Source organism: Pongo pygmaeus, chromosome 11, assembly GCF_028885625.2.
Source record: "Pongo pygmaeus isolate AG05252 chromosome 11, NHGRI_mPonPyg2-v2.0_pri, whole genome shotgun sequence".
Classification (NCBI taxonomy): Eukaryota; Metazoa; Chordata; class Mammalia; order Primates; family Hominidae; genus Pongo; species Pongo pygmaeus.
In genome coordinates, this window is record NC_072384.2 from 77,556,831 (window position 1) to 77,578,656 (window position 21,826).

General features: G+C 38.6%; 1 protein-coding gene across 2 annotated transcripts in view; it reads right to left on the bottom strand.

The window, feature by feature from the left end:
* The window catches only part of PDE11A (phosphodiesterase 11A), a 466,208-nt gene that overhangs the window by 280,553 nt on the left and 163,829 nt on the right, over positions 1 to 21,826 (bottom strand). For both annotated transcript variants that reach the window (XM_054478305.1, XM_054478303.1), the window contains exons 3-4: positions 13,228 to 13,317; positions 2,596 to 2,736 (exon numbers count right to left, since the gene is read on the bottom strand). In XM_054478305.1, coding sequence (XP_054334280.1) covers positions 2,596 to 2,736; positions 13,228 to 13,317 — 231 coding nt within the window. The remainder of the gene's footprint in view (positions 1 to 2,595; positions 2,737 to 13,227; positions 13,318 to 21,826) is intronic.

Below are 21,826 nucleotides of genomic sequence, written 5' to 3' on the forward strand. Positions count from 1 at the left end.
AGGTGGAGGTTTCAGTGAGCTGAGACTGTGCCATTGCACTCCAGCCTGGGGGACAGGGCGAGACTCCATCTCAAAAAAAAAAAAAAATGCTATTCTGCCTTTAAAAAGAATAACATTTTGTAATTCCAAACAACATGAATTAGCTTGAAGGATGTTAAGTAAAATAAGCCAGGTACAGAAAGACAAATACTGGATGATCTCACGTATTTCTAGAATTTAAAAAGTTGAACTCATAGAAAAAAAAAGTAGAATGGTAGTTGCCAGAGGCTAAAAGTAAAAGTGAGTAGAGAGTTGTTGGTCACCGTGTACAAGTTTCATTAGATAGAAGGAATATGTTTTTGATTATACATATACATTATAAATTATACATTAATAAATAATTATCCCACAATATATACATGTATCAAAACATCACACTGTATACCATAAATACATAAAATTATTATTTATCAATTAAAATTTAGAAAATTAGAATTTAAAAAATCAAAAAACCAAAACAAAACAGAAATAAAATATTTTATGGAGTTTGGTTTTTCCATCAATATCACTTTGGAGGGGGATGGGTAAGAAAAGAGAAGAAATGAGGAGTTGTGGTTCAGAATTTTCTGCCCCAACATTAGTCTTAGAATGTTCAGCAGTGATAGCAAAGAGGCCTTTTGAACTTTCAGTAGAATACCAGCCAGCGCTGTTATCGTTTGTACCATCTACTCTATCTAGATGGTGTTTTTTGACCACTCCTCTCCCTACTTTATACCATGAAGATATTGCTGTTTCTACTGCTCCCTCCAGCTCTGCCCCAACATTCTATATCATCTTCCATCATCTATATTTTTTTGGTCATTTGCCAAAGAGTTAGACCATACCATAAAAACTAGTCCAAGTTAGAAGATTAGCAAGAATGACCACACTTAACTGGTTTAAGTTGCTTTTATATCTGTTTACAAGTGAGCTAGCAAACAATGAGTTTGCCTGTGTCCAGATTCCAGCCTGCATACCCCTGACCCTCACCCCCAGCCACTTGCTCCCACAGGGACCTTGGGGTGGTTCAGGTTATCCTGGCAGCCAAAGCCCCAACAGTTGCCTCTTCCTGCCTTTGTTTAATGGGGGCTTCTCTGTGGCCCTGAAACCTGCCAGGTATTAATGAGCACCCCCACCACTTTCCGTTCCTTTAAGGGGCTTTAGAGTCAGGCAGTGGAGGTGACGGGCAAGTCACGCAACCTTCTGAGCCTTATTTCCTCATCTATAAAATTATTATAGGATGATAGTAACACCTACCTTATAAGATAAGGATTAAAAGAATGCAAATGTTTCACAACATTTCTGGAAACACTCCATAAATATGGGCTATTGGAGTGTGTGTGTGTGTGTGTGCATGTTCTCCCAAGGTTCAGCTGAGATTTATACAATCACATGGTACTTTCCAGGCTATTGTTTGTGTAAACTGCACTGACTGAAACAGAAATAACTCCAATCTCTGCTAAAATCTGGGGAAACACTCCTGAACATTTTAAACATATACAAATTTTAAAAGAAACTCAATATTGTAAGTCTTACAATACTTATTATTAAATCTCCAAAATTTACCCTAAGGTTCCTATTCTTTGAGGAAAACAAACCCAAAGGCAAAGGGAATAATCTTTTGTAAGTAAAGTGTGGCAAAATAACATTCTGTCAGGTATTAAAGCAACTCTTAATTGCTAGACAATTCCCGATCTTTGAAGCAAGTTCTCAGCAAAGATATTAAATTGCTGCCAAGGGTTTAGACATTTAACTTCAAGAATTTAGATTGATGATGATTATTATTTCAATATTGTTGCTTATCTACCCAGCAGATTTCCCCCTGAAAGCCAAAGGGCTTAACAAAACCAGAAAGCTGGCCACAAATTGCCACGGTGAGGCAGCCCTAAGGCCCTGAACGAGATGTTTCCCTATGGAGTGGCAGGAACCCCTGCAGGGAAGTGAACAGCAGCCCCCTTCACCTGGTAAGGCTACTCTGTGCCAGAATTTGCAGGTTAACAGCAGCTGTGAAAGAACCTGGAAGCCTCCACAGGACAAATGTGCTGCAGGGAAGGGCCCAGCTTCGGTTGGCCATTCCATTCTGCTCGAGTCCAGTTTGTCTGGGCTCCAAGAGCTAAGGGTACTGAATCTCCATTCATTTGTTTGCTTCCTCCTTGCCTTAAGAAGGCCATGGAGCATTGTCTGGACTGAAGTCCACCCCCCGAAATGCTGAGGGCCTTACCCTTCATAGGTAAATAAAATGTGAGACAGACACTTGAGTTTATCTTCTAATGGAGCTATGTGAGGTTGGGCAAATCACTGAATCCCTTAGTTCCCTCATCTGCAATTACAAAGGCCTGGGATAGATCTCCAAAGTCCCTGTTAGCTTAAAAGTCTATGTTTCTAAGTTGACTGCAAAAAGAGAATGAAATACACATAAAGAAAATAAAAAACTCTTGTTTTACGAAAAGTTGCCCCATGGTTGAAGAGTCATGAAGAGAGTGAATCAAGTCACAATTTCACAAGTTTAATTATAAATAAACTCAACTTTATTCCATTCACACAGTCTTCAACTTTAAAAGATAAAAGATAACTTACTGGTGATTCGATGTCCTCTAGGAGTAAAACAGAACAGCGTTCACATTTCAGCAGAGTTTGGGCCCGATGCATTATTTTCTTGACAATTTTCTCCAGGTCAGTCTGTTCTTCAAAGAGGTCATTAACCACCTCTAGCAAAGCCTAGAAAAGATGAAATGGATGTATTTAGGTGGATGTAAAACTGAAAAAAAGTTTCTTTTTTCTTAAAATTTAATTTAGTCTTTGCCTTAATAAAATATAATAAATCTTTCTGTGTAGCTAATTTTAAAAAATTTTATGATTGTTTTGACATATTTTTATCACTCAATTTTACAACACATGTTTAAACTGCAAAATACAACTTGAGAATAGAGCTAGTTCTTGTAACAGGTGTGAAGATAAGTAATTCAAAACCTAAGCTATTGGAACTCCAGAATATTTTGAGTCTTAAAGGATGCTGATTATAGGGGTCACTTGAGAGGCAGGCGTAACCAAGGCAGGTATAACCCTTGTTTCTCTGACTATAGATTAGCCTTCTTCCTTACCAAAATTGTTTTGTAAAATGCTGAAAATTACTAATGAGCACCAGAGAAGACCCCTTCCCTCTTCACTGTTGATCTTCATTACAGATTAACTTCCCTCTTACTCTTCTCACACAAGGACTCCATGGCCATAACATTGCCTTAAGATGGAATGTTAAATATACTCTTTTAAATTGGAAAGAAAATGAAAACCAGCTATGAAGAAAACAAGCTGTATAGAAAAGAAAACAAACTGTAACTAATTATATTGCTATAACTCATACACCAGCCTTGTGTAGGAAATGCTGAAATCCTATTAAATTTCTTTACTCTGTGCCTGTAGAAGCAAGAGCTTAACTTTTTAACTTTGGAACATTTACCCCATTTCTCTGGAGTCTGCATCTCCCGGATTGGCCATTCCCAGCTTTTCACTTGAATAAACTCTTTAAAACTAGATTCTGATTATTAATATTTCAGTTTGACACAGGGATCATATAACCATTAGCTATAGGCATTTCCCCTTTTCTGTAGTAATTCTTCTTCAATGCAACTAGGTACAAACCCAATATTTTGGCCGGGCGCAGTGGCTCATGCCTATAATCCCAGCACTTTGGGAGGCCAAGGAGGGTGGATCACAAAATCAGGAGTTTGAGACCAGCCTGGCTAATATGGTGAAACCCCGTCTCTACTAAAAATACAAAAAAAATTAGCCAGGCATGGTGGCATGTTCCCGTAGTCCCAGCTACTCCAGAGGCTGAGGCAGGAGAATAGCTTGAACCCAGGGAGCAGAGGTTGCAGTGAGCCGAGATCGCGCCACTGCACTCCAGTCTGGACAACAGAGTGAGACTCTTTCTAAAAAACAAACAACAAACCAAAACCAAAAAACATTTTATAAATAATGAATACCTCCAAAGCACATTGATTTCAGAAACTTACAAAGCAGCTTTTCCTCACTATCAGGAAGAAACAGATTCTTGGTCAAACTTGAGACATTTTCACTAATACACATCCCTTACATAACTCTGAAAGAATTAGAGAGGTGAATGCTAATTAAGGTTCAGATTCTTAAATATATATATATATATATAAAGATATGTAATTTACATTTAGTCTTTGCTAAATATAAATACATAAATTACATATATAATATAAATATATATAATATATACATACCCTTCATATATATAAAATATATATACCCTCCATATATATATAAATATACATATACACACATACACATATACCCTCCTTAATTCCTCTACCCAAGAGAAAATACTGCTTTATCCCAAACTGTCCAGGAGAACATTTAGATATTTATATATCAGGAAAGAAAACACATTAATTTTTTTTAAAACAGCAGAATGAAAAGCACACGACTTAGAAAAAAATCTTAACCTCTAACTTGAAAACTGTGTACTTATTTAAAAATTAAATTGTAGTAACCTGTGGTTTTCTCTAGCTAAGAAATTAGCTGCAATTTTTTTGCCTTGAAATAATGTTTGTTTGCTCAGGTCAGGTATGGATTTGTGAAAAATAAATAATAAGTAATATTTGTTTGGAATTTTTAATGGCATGGATGTTTCCAGAGATTTAAGAATAGTAGGTTATGTACAGGTGGTAGACATTATGCTTCTCTCAGAGAGCAATCAGAAAATTACACAGTCAGTGAATTGCCCAGAGGGCACTTGATTCAACAGAATGTAGAAAGAGGTGCAATCTCAAGTCTGACCTCTCATAAAAGGATTTCATGAATTGTCAAATTCACATCTATTCATCATGGTGCTGATCATCATCTCAGGGACATGACTAATTTTCAACTTCAATAATGAATTTGATTTGTCCTGAAATTATTTGAAATGTGAAAATTTCTTCTCTGAATCTATCCTGGTAAAAAAGCATTTGAGTAGCTGGGCGTGGTGGCTCATGCCAATAATCCCAGCACTTTGGGAGGCCAAGGCAGGCAGATCACATGAGGCCAGGAGTTCTAGAGCAGCCTGGGCAACATGGTGAAACCCCGTCTCTACTAAAAATACAAAAAAATTAGCCAGGTGTGGTAGTGCATGCCTGTAGTCCCAGCTACTCAGGAGGCTGAGGCAGGAGAATCACTTGAACCTGGGAGGCAGAAGTTGCAATGAGCTGAGATCACGCCACTGCACTACAGCCTGGATGACAGAGTGAGATACCATCTCAAAAAAAAAAAAAGAAAGAAAGAAAAGAAAAGAAAAAACATCTGAATGAGTTAAGAAATCCATGAAATGAGTCCAGTTCACTGAGCAATTGAAAGAGGACCAAATATCCTGGGTAGGGTTATTGAAACTGCCATTGCAAAATTATAACTGAGCTGACCTAACCAGCTCCATCTTGCTTCTAATCTCCAAACTGTCCTTGTTCATTTCTGGGCATAGGCTGAACTAACTTTGGGAGGAACACAGTTTATGGTTTATTGTTTAAAACAAAGATGATAATAGCCCTTTCCCAAACAAACCTCCTTCTTCCCTGGGGACTAGAATGCCTTCATAGGACTAACAAATTAGCCACAAGACCAGAAATTATGGCTTAGGAGTCATACAGCTGACTCTTCCTAAACTGCTCCTCAGATCAGTGCTTGAGATATTTTGCAGACCTTGTACCTGATGGATCAGCTGGCACCACCCAGATCGATAAATTGGCTCATCTGATCTTGTGACCCCCCCATCCATGAGCTAACTCAGGGCAAGAGGACAGTTTCAATTCCCTATGATTTCATCTCCGACCCAACCAATCAGCCTTCCCTACTCACTGGCCTTCCCCCACCCACCAAATTATCCTTAAAAACTCTGATCCGGGGGGACTGATTTGAGTAATAATAAAACTCTGGTCTCTGGCACAGCCGACTCTGTGTGAATTACTCTTTCTCTATTGCAATTCCCCTGTCTTGAGAAATCAGCTTTGTCTAGGCAGTAGGCAAAGTGAACCCACTGGGTGGTTACACTGTCTCTAAAGAAAGACTGAACAGAGCTAAGGACCATATTGCTCCATGATCCCAAAGCAAACAGGAACATCAAAAGGTGAAAAAACTTTTAAGTGAATCTTGATATTTGGCATTTGGACAGCAAATCTCTGTAAGGGGTCAATGAACAATAATTTCATATTCAGACATTAAAAATGAGACAATTGTCTCAGTAATTACAAGCAAAAAGCCCTGTCATTAATGGGGAAAACATTATTTCTTTAATCATCTAGACTATTTCTTCAGATGGATCACATTAACTGAACAATTATTTAACTTTTCAATTTGTTGTGATTGCATGGAGAGAGCCTCTGGGATCCATATACAAGAACATTTATCTCAGAGGAAAAACTAATTGTGCCTTGAGTCTTGCACTGACAAATCACATTATAGTAATTTTATTGTTTCTAATTTAAATTGCTTTATTAACAAGTGATAGAAGTTTTACAAATAACAATGCAGACTAGCTCCAGGATAGGAGAAAAAGAGAAGAAAATCTAGGATAATATCTGTTAGGCCTCTGAGCCCAAGCTAAGCCATCATATCCCCTATGACTTGCAAGTATACATCCAGATGGTCTGAAGCAACTGAAGATCCACAAAAGAGGTGAAAATAGCCTTAACTGATAACATTCCACCATTGTGATTTGTTCCTGCCCCACCCTAACTGATACGATATATTCTCCCCCGCCCTTAAGAAGGTACTTTGTAATATTCTCCCCCACCCTTAAGAATGTACTTTGTATGCCTATCCCAAACCTCTAAGAACCAATGATAATCCCACCACCCTTTGCTGACTCCTTTTTCAGACTCAGCCTGCCTGCACCCAGGTGAAATAAACAGCCCTGTTGGTCACACAAAGCCTGTTGGTGGACTCTCTTCACACGGACGTGTGTGACAATATCCAATTCAACAGATAATGGAAGTATTTTACACAGTTGAATAGGCCCTGCTTCTTGATGTCACTTGCCTTCCAGGAAATGAGTATCTGCATTTTGTCCCTCTTTCTAGTGACCTTCTTTTACTCCTGGACGTGTCCTTGGAGCTTTCCATTCTCTTATCTACATATTCTTCCCTAAATTAACCCAGCTAGATCCCTGGCTTTAAATAGCCTTTATATGCTACTGGTTCCCAAATCTTAATCTCCAGTCCTGACATCTTCCCAGAGCTTTAGACTCCTGTATCCAACTGTTTACTTGCCAGCTGTGCCAGCCAAGAGTCTCTTTCACTCATTTCCCATATCAGCAAGCCCCCATAGATTTCACCACTGATTTTGGAGGAAATCTGTCACTTCTCACTGCCCTAGTCCCAGCCATATTATTTTTTGACTTCAATACAGTTCTTTCCTAAGTCCTCTTACTGTTCCAGCCTTCTCCCTCCCTCCCCAGCCAGTTTATTGTCTCCAGGGAGGCCAGAGTGAACGCTATTAAAAGTAAGTCAGACTCAGCTCAAAATCATCTAATGGCTTTCCATTGCACTCAGAATGAATGCCAAAGCCCTTGCCATGCCCACAGGCTTTTCTACCATCTGGCCTGCCTCCACGTCCTCATTTTATTTTTTTTCCCTTTCACTCTCCCCCTTTCTCTCTGCTCTCTAAACACACTGACCAAGCTTTCTCCTGCCCCAAGTCCTTTGTGTTTGGTATTCCACAGCCAGAGATGCTCTCCGCAGACCTTTGCGTGGTTTTGCTCCTTCTTTTCATTCAAGTTTCTGCTTATAGATCATCTCCTTATAGAGACCTTTTTGATAACCCTCTAAAATAAACGTCCTCCCAACCCAGCCTTCCTCAACCCTTTATCCCTTTATCTCACTTTATTTTTCCTTGCAGTATTTATCGCTACCTATACTATGCAATTTAAAAAAATTGTTTTCTTATCTAATATGTATTGTTCTCATGAATAGTAAGTTCTGTAAGGGCGGGGCTTTGGATAGACAGCATGTGAAGGGAACTACACAATCAATACTTGTTGAATGAATAAATTAATTGTGCCATACACAAGAATGCAAAGATTAATCATACATGAAGCTTCACTTAAGGAGTTCAAAATGTAGTTGGAGAGGTGGGCCCTCCTTAAATACCATAATACAGTGTGATAAGTATTCATAATAGAATAGTGGCAGTAGATACAAGGCAAAACCATAAGTGAAGAAGGGAAGATTAATCAGAAAGCTGAGCTGGGTCCTGAAGAATGCGTGAGGCAGATGGTGTGGTTGGAAGGAGTCGGACTGACATCAGGCATTGAAGGCAGAGGGAGGAATATGGCTAACGGTATGATCAAATGAAACAGATTGTTTGCTGGAAATTGGGGACTATATTGCTGGAGTTCCAGATGAAAGCAGGAGCATGGTAAGACATGGGCCTAAAGATGAAAAGAAGATCAAATCAGAGAAAATATGTGGTATGCCATGCTAAGGACCATGGCTATATTAGTCAACTGTGTTCATCTGTTTACTGACAAAAATATCCATAAATCATAATAATTAGCAAATGAAATTTTAATCAACTTGATGCCCAGAATAATTAGGGGTTTCAAACCTTTTTGAACGTCATTTTGTTAAATATATTTCTAAGTTGTTACAGTAATCTTCCTCTATTTAAAATTAGAATGAGTATAATATAATTTAATCTCTATTTGATAATTTAGCATTTTTTGAGTACTAGACTTTGCCTTTTTTGCAACTTAGATCCATAGCTCCTGAAGGTATAAAAGCGCTCTCTAAGTGTTTCTTTATAATACTATAAAATAGTCTTTGCATTATTGTTCCAAGTATATAGTGAAGGGCACTTTCAGAAACCCTTTCAATTCAAAAATTGTTTCAATCCAAAAATTGTTTCAATTCAAAAATAAAATCTGGGAAGTGGGAGTAAGATCACGTTTGTAACATAACTTGCTTCTTAAAGGAACTTAGTTGTAAAAGCATCACCAAATTGTGTTATTCCTTCAAAGCCATAAGTAAGCAAGGATATATCTGCTGCCTTATAGTATAGATGTGATATTAATTTCCTTTTTTTTTTTTTGAGATGGAGTCTCACTCTGTCACCTAGGCTGGAATGCAGTGGTGCGATCTCCACTCTCTGTGACCTTCGCCTCCTGGGTTCAAGCAATTCTCCTGCCTCAGCCTCCCGAGTAGCTGGGACTACAGGCACCACCACCACGCCCGGCTAATTTTTGTATTTTTAGTAGAGACAAGGTTTCACCATGTTGGCCAGGCTGGTCTTGAACTCCTGACCTCAGATGATTCACTCACCTCGGCCTCCCAAAGTGCTGGGATTACAGGCTTAAGCCATCGTGCCCAGCCAATTTCATTTTTAAAAGAAGCTTGTAGTGCTGAAAAAAATGTATATTCTGTTGATTTGGGGTGGAGAGTTCTGTAGATGTCTATTAGGTCCGCTTGGTGCAGAGCTGAGTTCAATTCCAGGGTATCCTTGTTGACTTTCTGTCTCGTTGATCTGTCTAATGTTGACAGTGGGGTGTTAAAGTCTCCCATTATTAATGTGTGGGAGTCTAAGTCTCTGTGTAGGTCACTCAAAATTGACCACATACTTGGAAGTAAAGCTCTCCTCAGCAAATGTAAAAGAACAGAAATTATAACAAACTGTCTCTCAGATCACAGTGCAATCAAGCTAGAACTCAGGATTAAGAATCTCACTCAAAACCACTCAACTACATGGAAACTGAACAACCTGCTCCTGAATGACTACTGGGTACATAACGAAATGAAGGCAGAAATAAAGATGTTCTTTGAAACCAACGAGAACCAAGACACAACATACCAGAATCTCTGGGATGCAGTCAAAGCAGTGTGTAGAGGGAAATTTATAGCACTAAATGCCCACAAGAGAAAGCAGGAAAGATCCAAAATTGACACCCTAACATCACAATTAAAAGAACTAGAAAAGCAAGAGCAAACACATTCAAAAGCTAGCAGAAGGCAAGAAATAACTAAAATCAGAGCAGAACTGAAGGAAATAGAGACTCAAAAAACCCTTCAAAAAATTAATGAATCCAGGAGCTGGTTTTTTGAAAGGATCAACAAAATTGATAGACCGTTAGCAAGACTAATAAAGAAAAAAAGAGAGAAGAATCAAATAGATGCAATAAAAAATGATAAAGGGGATATCACCACCGATCCCACAGAAATACAAACTACCATCAGAGAATATTACAAACACCTCTATGCAAATAAACTAGAAAATCTAGAAGAAATGGATAAATTCCTTGACACATACACTCTCCCAAGACTAAACCAGGAAGAAGTTGAATCTCTGAATAGACCAATAACAGGAGCTGAAATTGTGGCAATAATCAATAGCTTACCAACCAAAAAGAGTCCAGGACCAGATGGATTCACAGCCGAATTCTACCAGAGGTACAAGGAGGAACTGGTACCATTCCTTCTGAAACTATTCCAATCAATAGAACAAGAGGGAATCCTCCCTAACTCATTTTATGAGGCCAGCATCATCCTGATACCAAAGCCGGGCAGAGACACAACCAAAAAACACAATTTTAGACCAATATCCTTGATGAACATTGATGCAAAAATCCTCAATAAAATACTGGCAAACTGAATCCAGCAGCACATCAAAAAGCTTATCCACCATGATCAAGTGGGCTTCATCCCTGGGATGCAAGGCTGGTTCAATATATGCAAATCAATAAATGTCATCCAGCATATAAACAGAACCAAAGACAAAAACCACATGATTATCTCAATAGATGCAGAAAAGGCCTTTGACAAAATTCAACAACCCTTCATGCTAAAAACTCTCAATAAATTAGGTATTGATGGGACGTATCTCAAAATAATAAGAGCTATCGGTGACAAACCCACAGCCAATATCATACTGAATGGGCAAAAACTGGAAGCATTCCCTTTGAAAACTGGCACAAGACAGGGATGCCCTCTCTCACCACTCCTATTCAACATAGTGTTGGAAGTTCTGCCCAGGGCAATTAGGCAGGAGAAGGAAATAATGGGTACTCAATTAGGAAAAGAGGAAGTCAAATTGTCCCTGTTTGCAGACGACATGATGGTATATCTAGAAAACCCCATTGTCTCAGCCCAAAATCTCCTTAAGCTGATAAGCAACTTCAGCAAAGTCTCAGGATACAAAATCAATGTACAAAAATCACAAGCATTCTTATACACCAACAACAGGCAAACAGAGAGCCAAATCATGAGTGAACTCCCATTCACAATTGCTTCAAAGAGAATAAAATACCTAGGAATCCAACTTACAAGGGACGTGAAGGACCTCTTCAAGGAGAACTACAAACCACTGCTCAAGGAAATAAAAGAGGATACAAACAAATGGAAGAACATTCCATGCTCATGGGTAGGAAGAATCAATATCGTGAAAATGTCCATACTGCCCTAGGTAATTTACAGATTCAATGCCATCCCCATCAAGCTACCAATGACTTTCTTCACAGAATTGGAAAAAACTACTTTAAAGTTCATATGGAACCAAAAAAGAGCCCGCATCGCCAAGTCAATCCTAAGCCAAAAGAACAAAGCTGGAGGTATCATGCTACCTGACTTCAAACTATACTACAAGGCTACAGTAACCAAAACAGCATGGTACTGGTACCAAAACAGAGATATAGATCAATGGAACAGAACAGAACCCTCAGAAATAACGCCGCATATCTACAACTATCTGATCTTTGACAAACCTGAGAAAAACAAGAAATGGGGAAAGGATTCCCTATTTAATAAATGGTGCTGGGAAAACTGGCTAGCCATATGTAGAAAGCTGAAACTGGATCCCTTCCTTACACCTTATACAAAAATCAATTCAAGATGGATTAAAGACTTAAACGTTAGACCTAAAACCATAAAAACCCTAGAAGAAAACCGAGGCAATACCATTCAGGACATAGGCATGGGCAAGGACTTCATGTCTAAAACACCAAAAGCAATGGCAACAAAAGCCAAAATTGACAAACGGGATCTAATTAAACTCAAGAGCTTCTGCACAGCAAAAGAAACTACCATCAGAGTGAACAGGCAACCTACAAAATGGGAGAAAATTTTTGCAACCTACTCATCTGACAAAGGGCTAATATCCAGAATCTACAATGAACTCCAACAAATTTACAAGAAAATAACAAACAACCCCATCAAAAAGTGGGCGAAGGACATGAACAGACACTTCTCAAAAGAAGAGATTTATGCAGCTAAAAAACACATGAAAAAATGCTCACCATCACTGGCCATCAGAGAAATGCAAATCAAAACCACAATGAGATACCATCTCACACCAGTTAGAATGGCAATCATTAAAAAATCAGGAAACAACAGGTGCTGGAGAGGATGTGGAGAAATAGGAACACTTTTACACTGTTGGTGGGACTGTAAACTAGTTCCACCATTGTGGAAGTCAGTGTGGCGATTCCTCAGGGATCTAGAACTAGAAATACCATTTGACCCAGCCATCCCATTACTGGGTACATACCCAAAGGACTGTAAATCATGCTGCTGTAAAGGCACATGCACACGTATGTTTATTGCGGCATTATTCACAATAGCAAAGACTTGGAACCAACCCAAATGTCCAACAATGATAGACTGGATTAAGAAAATGTGGCACATATACACCATGGAATACTATGCAGCCATAAAAAATGATGAGTTCATGTCCTTTGTAGGGACATGGATGAAATTGGAAATCATCATTCTCAGTAAACTATCGCAAGAACAAAAAACCAAACACCGCATGTTCTCACTCATAGGTGGGAAGTGAACAATGAGAACACATGGACACAGGAAGGGGAATATCACACTCTGGGGACTGTTGTGGGGTGGGGGGAGGGGGGAGGGATAGCATTGGGAGATATACCTAAAGTATAATAATAAATAAATAAATAAATAAAAACAATTTTACCAACTAGAGTATAAAAAAAAAAAAAAGAAACTTGCACCCCTTCCCCCAAATAACAACAGATAATGTGTATCCGCTTCCATCTGGGCTTATTGCTTAAAGTGTACCTTCAACCACAGCCTTGCAGAGTTATACAAATAAAAAAGATTCCTGTACTATTCAAAGATCATTCATTGGCTGTTTTTAAAAGACATAATGACTTACAGAAACCAGAAAGAGTTTTGAGGAGTGTCAACAATGTTTTTATTTACTCACTCTGCTTCTTTCATATTCTTTCCTTGAGGCAGCAAAGAGCTGAGCGTTAGATATGGCGATTCCACAAAATGGAAGATACATCTGCATAACCTGGGACAAAAAGAGTAGTAAGAACATTAAAACATAAGAACATTGATACATCCCTTGTAGACTAAATTCCACACTTCCTCTATATGCCTGATTGTAATACTTTATTTGTATCTATAGAGATTGAGTACAGAGAGTTGTTGATACCAGTATTTTAACTTCAGAATGAATATTTTTCAAAGTTAACTAAAATATGTTGTAAATCAAGCTTTAACTAGAGAATTCACATCTATGAGACATAAAGTGAAGCAACAGATTATGAGGGCTGTGACATAGGAACTGTGCCTAAAGCAGCTCGTATTATTTCTTGGATAAAAGAAAGATAAATAAGTAAATGAACTGTGATATACCTGGAATTTAAGGCATGTGCCCATACTCACATTTGGAGGTAGGCAGGATATAAGTCAATTATTTTGTTGGCATGTGGCATATACCATACGTATACGGCATACAATTCACATCTGTAGCAGGGATTTCAGCTTGATTCTAGACCTATCTGCTACCAGTTTTAAACATGCCTGTCAGGATGGGCCCAGTGGGAACTCAGGGGTCAGCAGGCCTGGCAGCCTTCTGCGACAGAGTTCTAATTGTGTCTGCCACTGTGTAGACATAACTGGACACAAATCATACTCGTGGGATGCTTCTGCAGAAGCCTGATGAGGAAAGGCTGGGAGCCTGTAGTGGAGAAGTCCTCCTATGGGCAGAAACACCCAGCCGTGATGGGCCTACCCCTAACAAAGACTTTCTCGTCATGGAGGTTTATGCATAGGGATTTTTACTACTGCCTTGCACTCTCAAGAAATTCATCCCCAGAATCTCTGATTCCAGAGAGATAGAATGCTCTAAGTAAAAACTGAAAGAACTATTTCCCTAAATTCTTCGCAATGTAGATGAAACAAGTGACATACTTGGGACTTCTCTAAAGCAAGAGGGAAAAAAGCATGTTTATATCATAGACTCTCTATGTCTCTCTTTCTCTCTCTCACACACGCACGCACGCACGCACACACAACGGTGCCCTAGGAAGAGGTACAAAGCGCTGGCAAAATAGAGCAATTCCTGCTGTATCCAGCAGAGGGCAGTGCAGTGCCTGCTGTGGGTGAGGGATGACAGCAGCCTCCACCAACTCGGGAAGCACTTGTGAAGCACCCGGGACATCCAGAACAGAATCACCTGGAGTGCAAGGCAATTATGAAGAAGACTTGAGGTACACAAAAGATGAAGGGCAATTCACATTCCCTATCACTGAATTTCCTATTAAAATCTTTCTTTGGTTACCTGGGCATGATCAACTCTGACCTAGGGTCCTGGAAAGAATTTCAGAGCCATATAAAAACTAAAGCTATGACCTCATTTTTAAAGAAGATAGAGAAACAATGGGATCAGAATTAAGAAGACATACAAAAATCAATGATTTTTGCAGATGTTTTGGGGATAAATTCCTTCCCTGGATTTTCACATGTCGCCTTCTGGAACTAGATGTTATTTCTGTTACCCCCTACTTTCCCCTTTCTTGCTACTCCCCCTCATGCCTTAGAAAGTCTGTCCATAAGCCAAGATAAAGCTGTTGGCATAAAGCTGCCAGATATTCCATTAGAATTTCCCTGCCTTTAGGCAGAATGGGACCACTTTCAATATCACCTACACATAGAACAAGCACTTTCCTTGTAGTTTTCTGGAGGTTTTGTTTTTGGCTCTTTGTTTTTTTCTGCCATGGAGACTGTGACTATAACGGGGATAAAAGCAAGGAGGAGATGTGGGTTACTTATTTTAACTTTCACTACTTATTTGTTTTATTTATTTTTGCCTTTAGGGGACAAATTTAAGGTGGTTGGTAAGTCAAGCAAGTAAGAGGAGAGTGACCAAATGAACATGTGAAATGTTTTCTAATATATCATAGGCTTGCTTCACTTCGTTTGTAATTCCAATATTTACTGAGTTCCAGGTATTATGTTAAATTAAAAAGAATCTGAATTTTAAATCAAATAATCTTTGTTCTTTTTACAGTTTTGCTGTGTGAAGTGCAACAAATCATATAAGCTCTTGAACCTATTTTCTTATCTGTAAATGCCAGGTTTATGGTCTTTTTTAGTTCTAATCTTTGGTGATTCAAATAATGTGAAACATCATTGAGCTGCAATATTCTGTTTACTAGAGAAAACAGAATTCAGTAAACATGCTTGCACCTTATTCAAGAAAAAATAATTTATAATAGTAATTGCCATCGGCTAAGCCCTTCTGTCATCGTGTCAGGCATGATGCTATGTGTCAGGGATGATGTTAAGCATTGTATATGCATTATATCTGTTTTATATTCACTTATGTTTTACCATTAATCCCAGTTTGCAGATTAGAAAACTGAGGCTTTAAGAACTTACCCAAAGTTCTTGGGAGATAATTCTCTGGATATTTTATGTTTCCGCACACGTGGCAAAGAGAGGCACTGGCTGTATCTTTCTGGAATGCTTATACAATGAACAGCCTTGGAAGACAGAGATACTGTCTCCTTTCAGAGCAAAGAACAGAAGTCTTTACTATCCAGTATAATAAAGACAATATCCCCCTCTAGACAGAGGTCAGGCAGGCTCACTGTTCATTATAAAAGATTTGGGTTGCTTACATTTCAGGTTCCTCTGCTGTCATGCAATCTACTATATGTGCTATTACTGGGGTCAGGGAACCAGAAAAAATGCTGATGCTCAAACTATTGCTATTGTTGTGAGCAATAAACTGTTTTTTTGTCACGGATCCAGGAGTCTCATGTCTTCTGTCAGCATCCATGAGACTGTGGCAGACTAACTAGCCTGCATGTACAGTATAGTAAAATCAGACCCTTTACAAATCTTAAGAATGTCACCTAGATAGTAAATAGAGAAGCTTAATTTAGAATCCAAGCAGCCTAACCCTAGGATCTACCTTCTTAACTTCTACATTCTCCTGCTTCCCAAAGTCATACATATCTTTCATACCATTAATATGATAGTCTGGTTAACTGCAATGCAAGATAGATGACTAAGACTAGTAGTCCATTATTCCAGTGTATGTGCAGTCATAGGAGACTGCAGAAGCAGGAAGCAGTTCTGGTAGAGCAGGCAAAACCCAGTTTCCGGAGATAACAAGGCAACCATTCTCAGGGGGCAATTTGTCTAGCAGTTGGTGTAAGGGAAATCCTAGGTAGAGAGCACACCACACTGATAGGCATCAGAGTGTGGTTATGAAGGCCAGAGTAGAAAGTTTGGGCAGAAAAGAAACTGAGCCTGTCAGCAGGTAGCAGAGCCCTCGCCTCCAGGTGGAGCTTTAAGGATCAGCTTATACTCTTGGTAGTGAAAGGGAGGGAAATGGCAGAAGAAAAAAAGGGGCCCATCAGGTATGAAATGTGAGGCACTATGTTTTAATGAGACACAGAACTGCTCACAGATAGGGGCTGTGGCAAAGCTGGGCCCACAGGTGAAGGTCCTGTGGTGTGGCTCCAGCTATAGAGTGGAAAATGAATCAGGGACCAGGAACCAGGCTGTGTTCCACACATGACTAGAGACGTTCCAGTCTTAGCCCAGTGGGAACACTGCAGTGCCCCCGGGAGCCTAGGAACAGTCCAACATCAAACTGTCAGTCAATCGCAAATCTCTTCATCCTCATCCAATCTTGTTTCTGTTAAACCTAGTTTTTAATCTAAAAATTTAGAATTTGCAAATACTTTTTCCAAGTAGTATAAGCTATTCTTCATGAATAGTACAATGTACTATCAAGAAAGCATGCAAATCAGATTGGTATTAGTTCTTTTCATCTACCCCACTGTGTCCGACAAAGCACCCCTCAATTTAGTCCTGACAGATGAATGATATTTACTTGTCACAACCTCAGGAAAAGCAACTCCACAATCTTCCTCCATTTTACACATCTAGCAAATGTCACTTTCATGAAATTTTCTCATACAAATGTAACAAACCCCTTATATCACAATATACTTCCAATTCTTATCCTTTAGTGGAGATGAAAAACAACAAAAACTCTGCCATTTTAAGTCAATTACAAGGCATTTAACGTGGCATTTTGAATGGCAAAAGAGACTCCTGCTGTCTTGTTTTGTGTACTCCAATTTTTCAAGTTAATGCTTCTATAACAGCATCCAAACAAAAGCAAATGGCAAAATGAACACCCTACTCACTGTACTGGGAATGCACAGATCAGTTCAATTTAACAAGAGCCGCCTGACTGCCTTCTCCCATCAGGCCCTGGGTTAATATGCAGCCTGTACACTAAATTGCATGATACCATTACTATTTTCAAGTTTACCACTAGTTTCAACTATATCCCTGAGATGATTACTAGCCAGCTCAAATTCCTCCAATATTTTCACAAAAATACAGGCTAAAGTTCAAATTTCAACTCCCTGTTAAGGCCTTCCAAATGTTGGCCCTATTGGACATTATTATTATTGTTATTATTAATGTTTGTTTAGATTTACCCACATGTGTACCAGTTTTTTCCTCCTCATTCCTTCCAACATCCCTTCCTTCTTTCTGTGATACAGTTTTATTTTTTTTCCAAAGACAATCCTTTAGAGTATCTTTTAGCATTGGTGATAAATGTTTTTAGTTTTGTATGCAAATATGTTTATTTTATAATCAATCTTAAAAGGTAAGGTATTTGGGTATGCAATCCTAGGCTTACAGTTTTTTCCTCTCAGTACTTAAAAGATATTATTCCCTTATCAAGTGCAACTGATGCTGCTAAAAAGCCAGCTGCCAATCAAAATCTTGGTAGATTATCTGCCTTTGTCTCCGGTTTCTTTTAGGTCTTCTTTATGTCATTGGTAGCCAATTTGTATTTTGTCAGCCTCAGTCAAAGGCTTAATTGAATCATGGTAACCTCCAATGTATATATTGGCCAAACATTACTGTGGATGGAGACAATATTATACCTTCATGACTCATTGCACACTGAGAGTGAATCTTTGTTAGTGTAGGAAATGTTCTACCCTGTGTCATTCATTGGCATGACAATTCAGCCCTCTGGGGTCAGACTCAATTGCACAATGTATATGCATATGACAGTATGATCTATGGAGTTTCTAAAGAAATGTGCAGGAGAAGCAGGCAAATACATTTTTGAAAAGAGGCAGTAAGAAAAACTGAAGCAGTGTAGAAATAGAAAATGAAAAACAAAATATTTTTATCTTTTTTTTCAGTCCCAGTGCTACAGATGTCTTAATATATACATATATATATATATATATATATATCGCTCTATTCTGTTACTCTGCTCTTTCTGAAGTCCCTCATTTCCAAAAAAACCAACTAATTTGGCCTTCATTATGTAGTTTCAGAATGCCAAAGGTCTAAAAAGCCTTAATGACTAAGAAGCTAATGAGTCTGTACAGGCTTGTGCAGCACTTTTCGGCTTGAAAGCACTTTATGAACATTGGCTAATTAATCTTTACAACATCCCACTCAGAAATAAAGTTAAACTGAAAATCATTAAACAGTGTAAAAAAGTCATTTTAGCCTTGGAAACTCATTAAAATATCACTAATATGCATAGAATTTGAGCACTGGGCCTTCCATCAATGTACACAAAAAAAGACAGTAGGTAGCCAGCCTTTTCAAACTTGCAAGCCACAAAGAAAGGCTATTAAAGCCCCATTGTGTGGTCTGGTCCAATTATACATCATTAAAGAATGCTGGGGGTCTACACTGGAGAATCTTAGTGAAGGGGGCCATCCCGTTTGTGGACCCTACTTGTAGAAGGCAAAACAGCTTGAAGGGCCACATCACTGTCAGCTAAATGAACAGGTGAAAAAAAGGTTTTCCCACCTACAGATAATACCTCCTCCCTTTGTGTAGATTCTGAAAACAGAAGTGACTCTTAAAGTCACTTCTGCCTTCAGGCAGTAACTATATGATAAAGCTTCACTGATTTGGAGCCCACTGATTTGGAACTGGGGATGTTTTAAGACAGTTGTGATTCAAATGCTGAATAAACTCTTCAAGTAGAGTAATTTAGAAAATAACATATCAAAATATGAAAGCAGACACATTATTTTCATACGATGAAATACTTTCAGAACATTTTTAGGAATATAATATTAAAAATAATTTTTAAATGAGTGTGCAGTTTTCCAGAGATTCCAGAGGAAAGCCCTGCTTCCAGAGGTGTAGCTTCATTCACTGCAATTTTGTTTCTACACAAATTCGATAAAGATAAAAGGTGGAGCTTTTATTTTAAGAATCAGAATCATAAATGACTCTTGTTAGCTCATACTAAAATATATGCCCTTGGCTAAGGCATGCCTTTTTCTACCAGTGTTCTGCCCTTTTCAAAGAAAACAGTCTCCAAAAGATACAAATAAATATAAAATATTGTTTTAAAAATTGTAATGGGGCCAGGCGCGGTGGCTCATGCCTGTAATCCTAGCACTTTGGGAGGCCAAGGCAGGTGGATCACTTAAGGTCAGGAGTTCCAGACTAGCCTGGCCAACATAGTGAAACCCCGTCTTTACCAAAAATACAAAAATTAGCTGGCCGTGGTGGTGCACACCTCTAGTCCCAGCTACTCAGGAGGCTGAGGTAGGAGAATCACTTGAAGCTGGGAGGTAGAGGTTGCACTGAGCTGAGATTGTGCCACTGCACTCCAGCCTGGGTGAAAGAGTGAGACTCTATCTCCAAAAAAAAAAAAAAAAAAAAAAAATTGTAGTGGAATAGATGATCCAATTACATGCCTTTTGAAATTGTCCACTATGAGAATTGACATTCTGAAGAATAGGGTGGGAGACTTCATTCACAAAAGACAAGGGAGAACAAGAGGGCAAATAAAAAAGAAGGAGAAGCTTTGTTTTTTGAGACAGAAACAAGGACAAGATAATGGATCAGAGATGTGGGGAGGAAAGCAAGGAAAGCAAACCCAAGGGGGGTTCCTCACTGGTCCAAATTTGGGGCAGAACATATCCTAAAGCGTGAATCTTTACAGGCTCCCCTTCTCCTGTCTAGGCGTCCTCATCACTCTTCTTCCATGTTCCCTTCTTAGGACAGGGAAATTGAGGTGCTTCTACTTCTGTCCCTGAGTATTAAAGCTGGGACCCCAGGGAGGTTGGAATGAGCCCCCTTCCACTACTCTAGCCCCTCTCCTACAAGCTAGTGTTGGCTAAAATATCCCCAGGAGGCTATCCAGGGGCAGAGATGCTGAATTCAGTTCCTAGCAAGTAGCCTAGTGGCATCAACACCTATTCTCTTTGACTTTTTGGAGGCTCTGGTCTACTGAGTGCTTGAATCATGTAGGTACTACTCATATCACTCAATAACCTTATTTCTATTTGGTCCTATGTCCACCCCCACAACTTTAGGGAAATAACCTTCTCATGTCTGGGGGCAGTTTTTAATTCCCACCCTCTTACTTCCAGACACTCAGGGAAAACCCTGAAGGAATCTATTGCAGGACCCATGTCCTTTCTAAAATAATTTTTTTTTCTGATCATAGATTTCAAGAGAAAAAAAAGTACCCATATTTCTGCCACTCAAGGTTAACCATTATTAACATTTTGGAATATATTCAAGTTTTCTTCTCTCTTTTTCCTTTCACATAAAGCCAAATAGGCTAATCCTATACGTAATATTTTATCAGCTTTTTTCACTTTTTATAACTAGCTGTTACCTAATATGACCAGTTTCTATGGATGCAAAATATCCCACTGTATGGTGCAGAAACATAAAATTTATAGAGAAGGAAAGTAGATTAGTGGTTGCCTGGGTTAGCAGCAGTAACAGGATTTGCTGTAAATGGGCATAGGGGATCTTACTGGTAGTGGGTTCTAAAACTGATTTATGGTGATGGTTGTACCTCTCATAACGTTACTAAAAGTCATTGAATTGCTCACTTGAAATGCGTGAATTTTATGATATATAAAATATACCTCAAGAAAGTTTTAAAAATTACCATAAATACTCTGTTCATGGTATGGATTAATGTAGTTTACTTAGTCAATCATAGAACGTTGGACATTTAGGTTGCTTCCAATTTTAGATTAATAATTCTGGGGTTAAACATCCTAGAAATTAAATCTTTCCAAATCCCATTATTATTTTCTTAGAGTAAAGCGTTGATATTGGAACTTACTTTATTCAACACACAACTTACATAGTGCTTTTCTGTACCAGGCAATATTCTAAATGCTTTACTAATATTAATTAATTGGGGTGTGTGTACCCTTTAAAATAATCCTTAACAATATAAACACATTTACTTTTTGCTAAAAGAAAACAGTAGAGAAGTGCATAGAGTAAAGTAACGACAGTTCCCCCTTAATTCCCTGTCCCACTGCCCACTCTCTTCCCAAGGTACAACCCTGCTAGCATTTGTAGTGTATTCTTCTGGATGTTTTATGGCTACAGTCACACAATATCTAGTTTTAGGGTTGTTTGTAAACATAAGTGGGATCACAATATAAGTTATTTTCAATACCTTCTTTTTCACTTGGCAATATATCTTGGAAATCTTTACATGTTAATTCAAAGAGAAC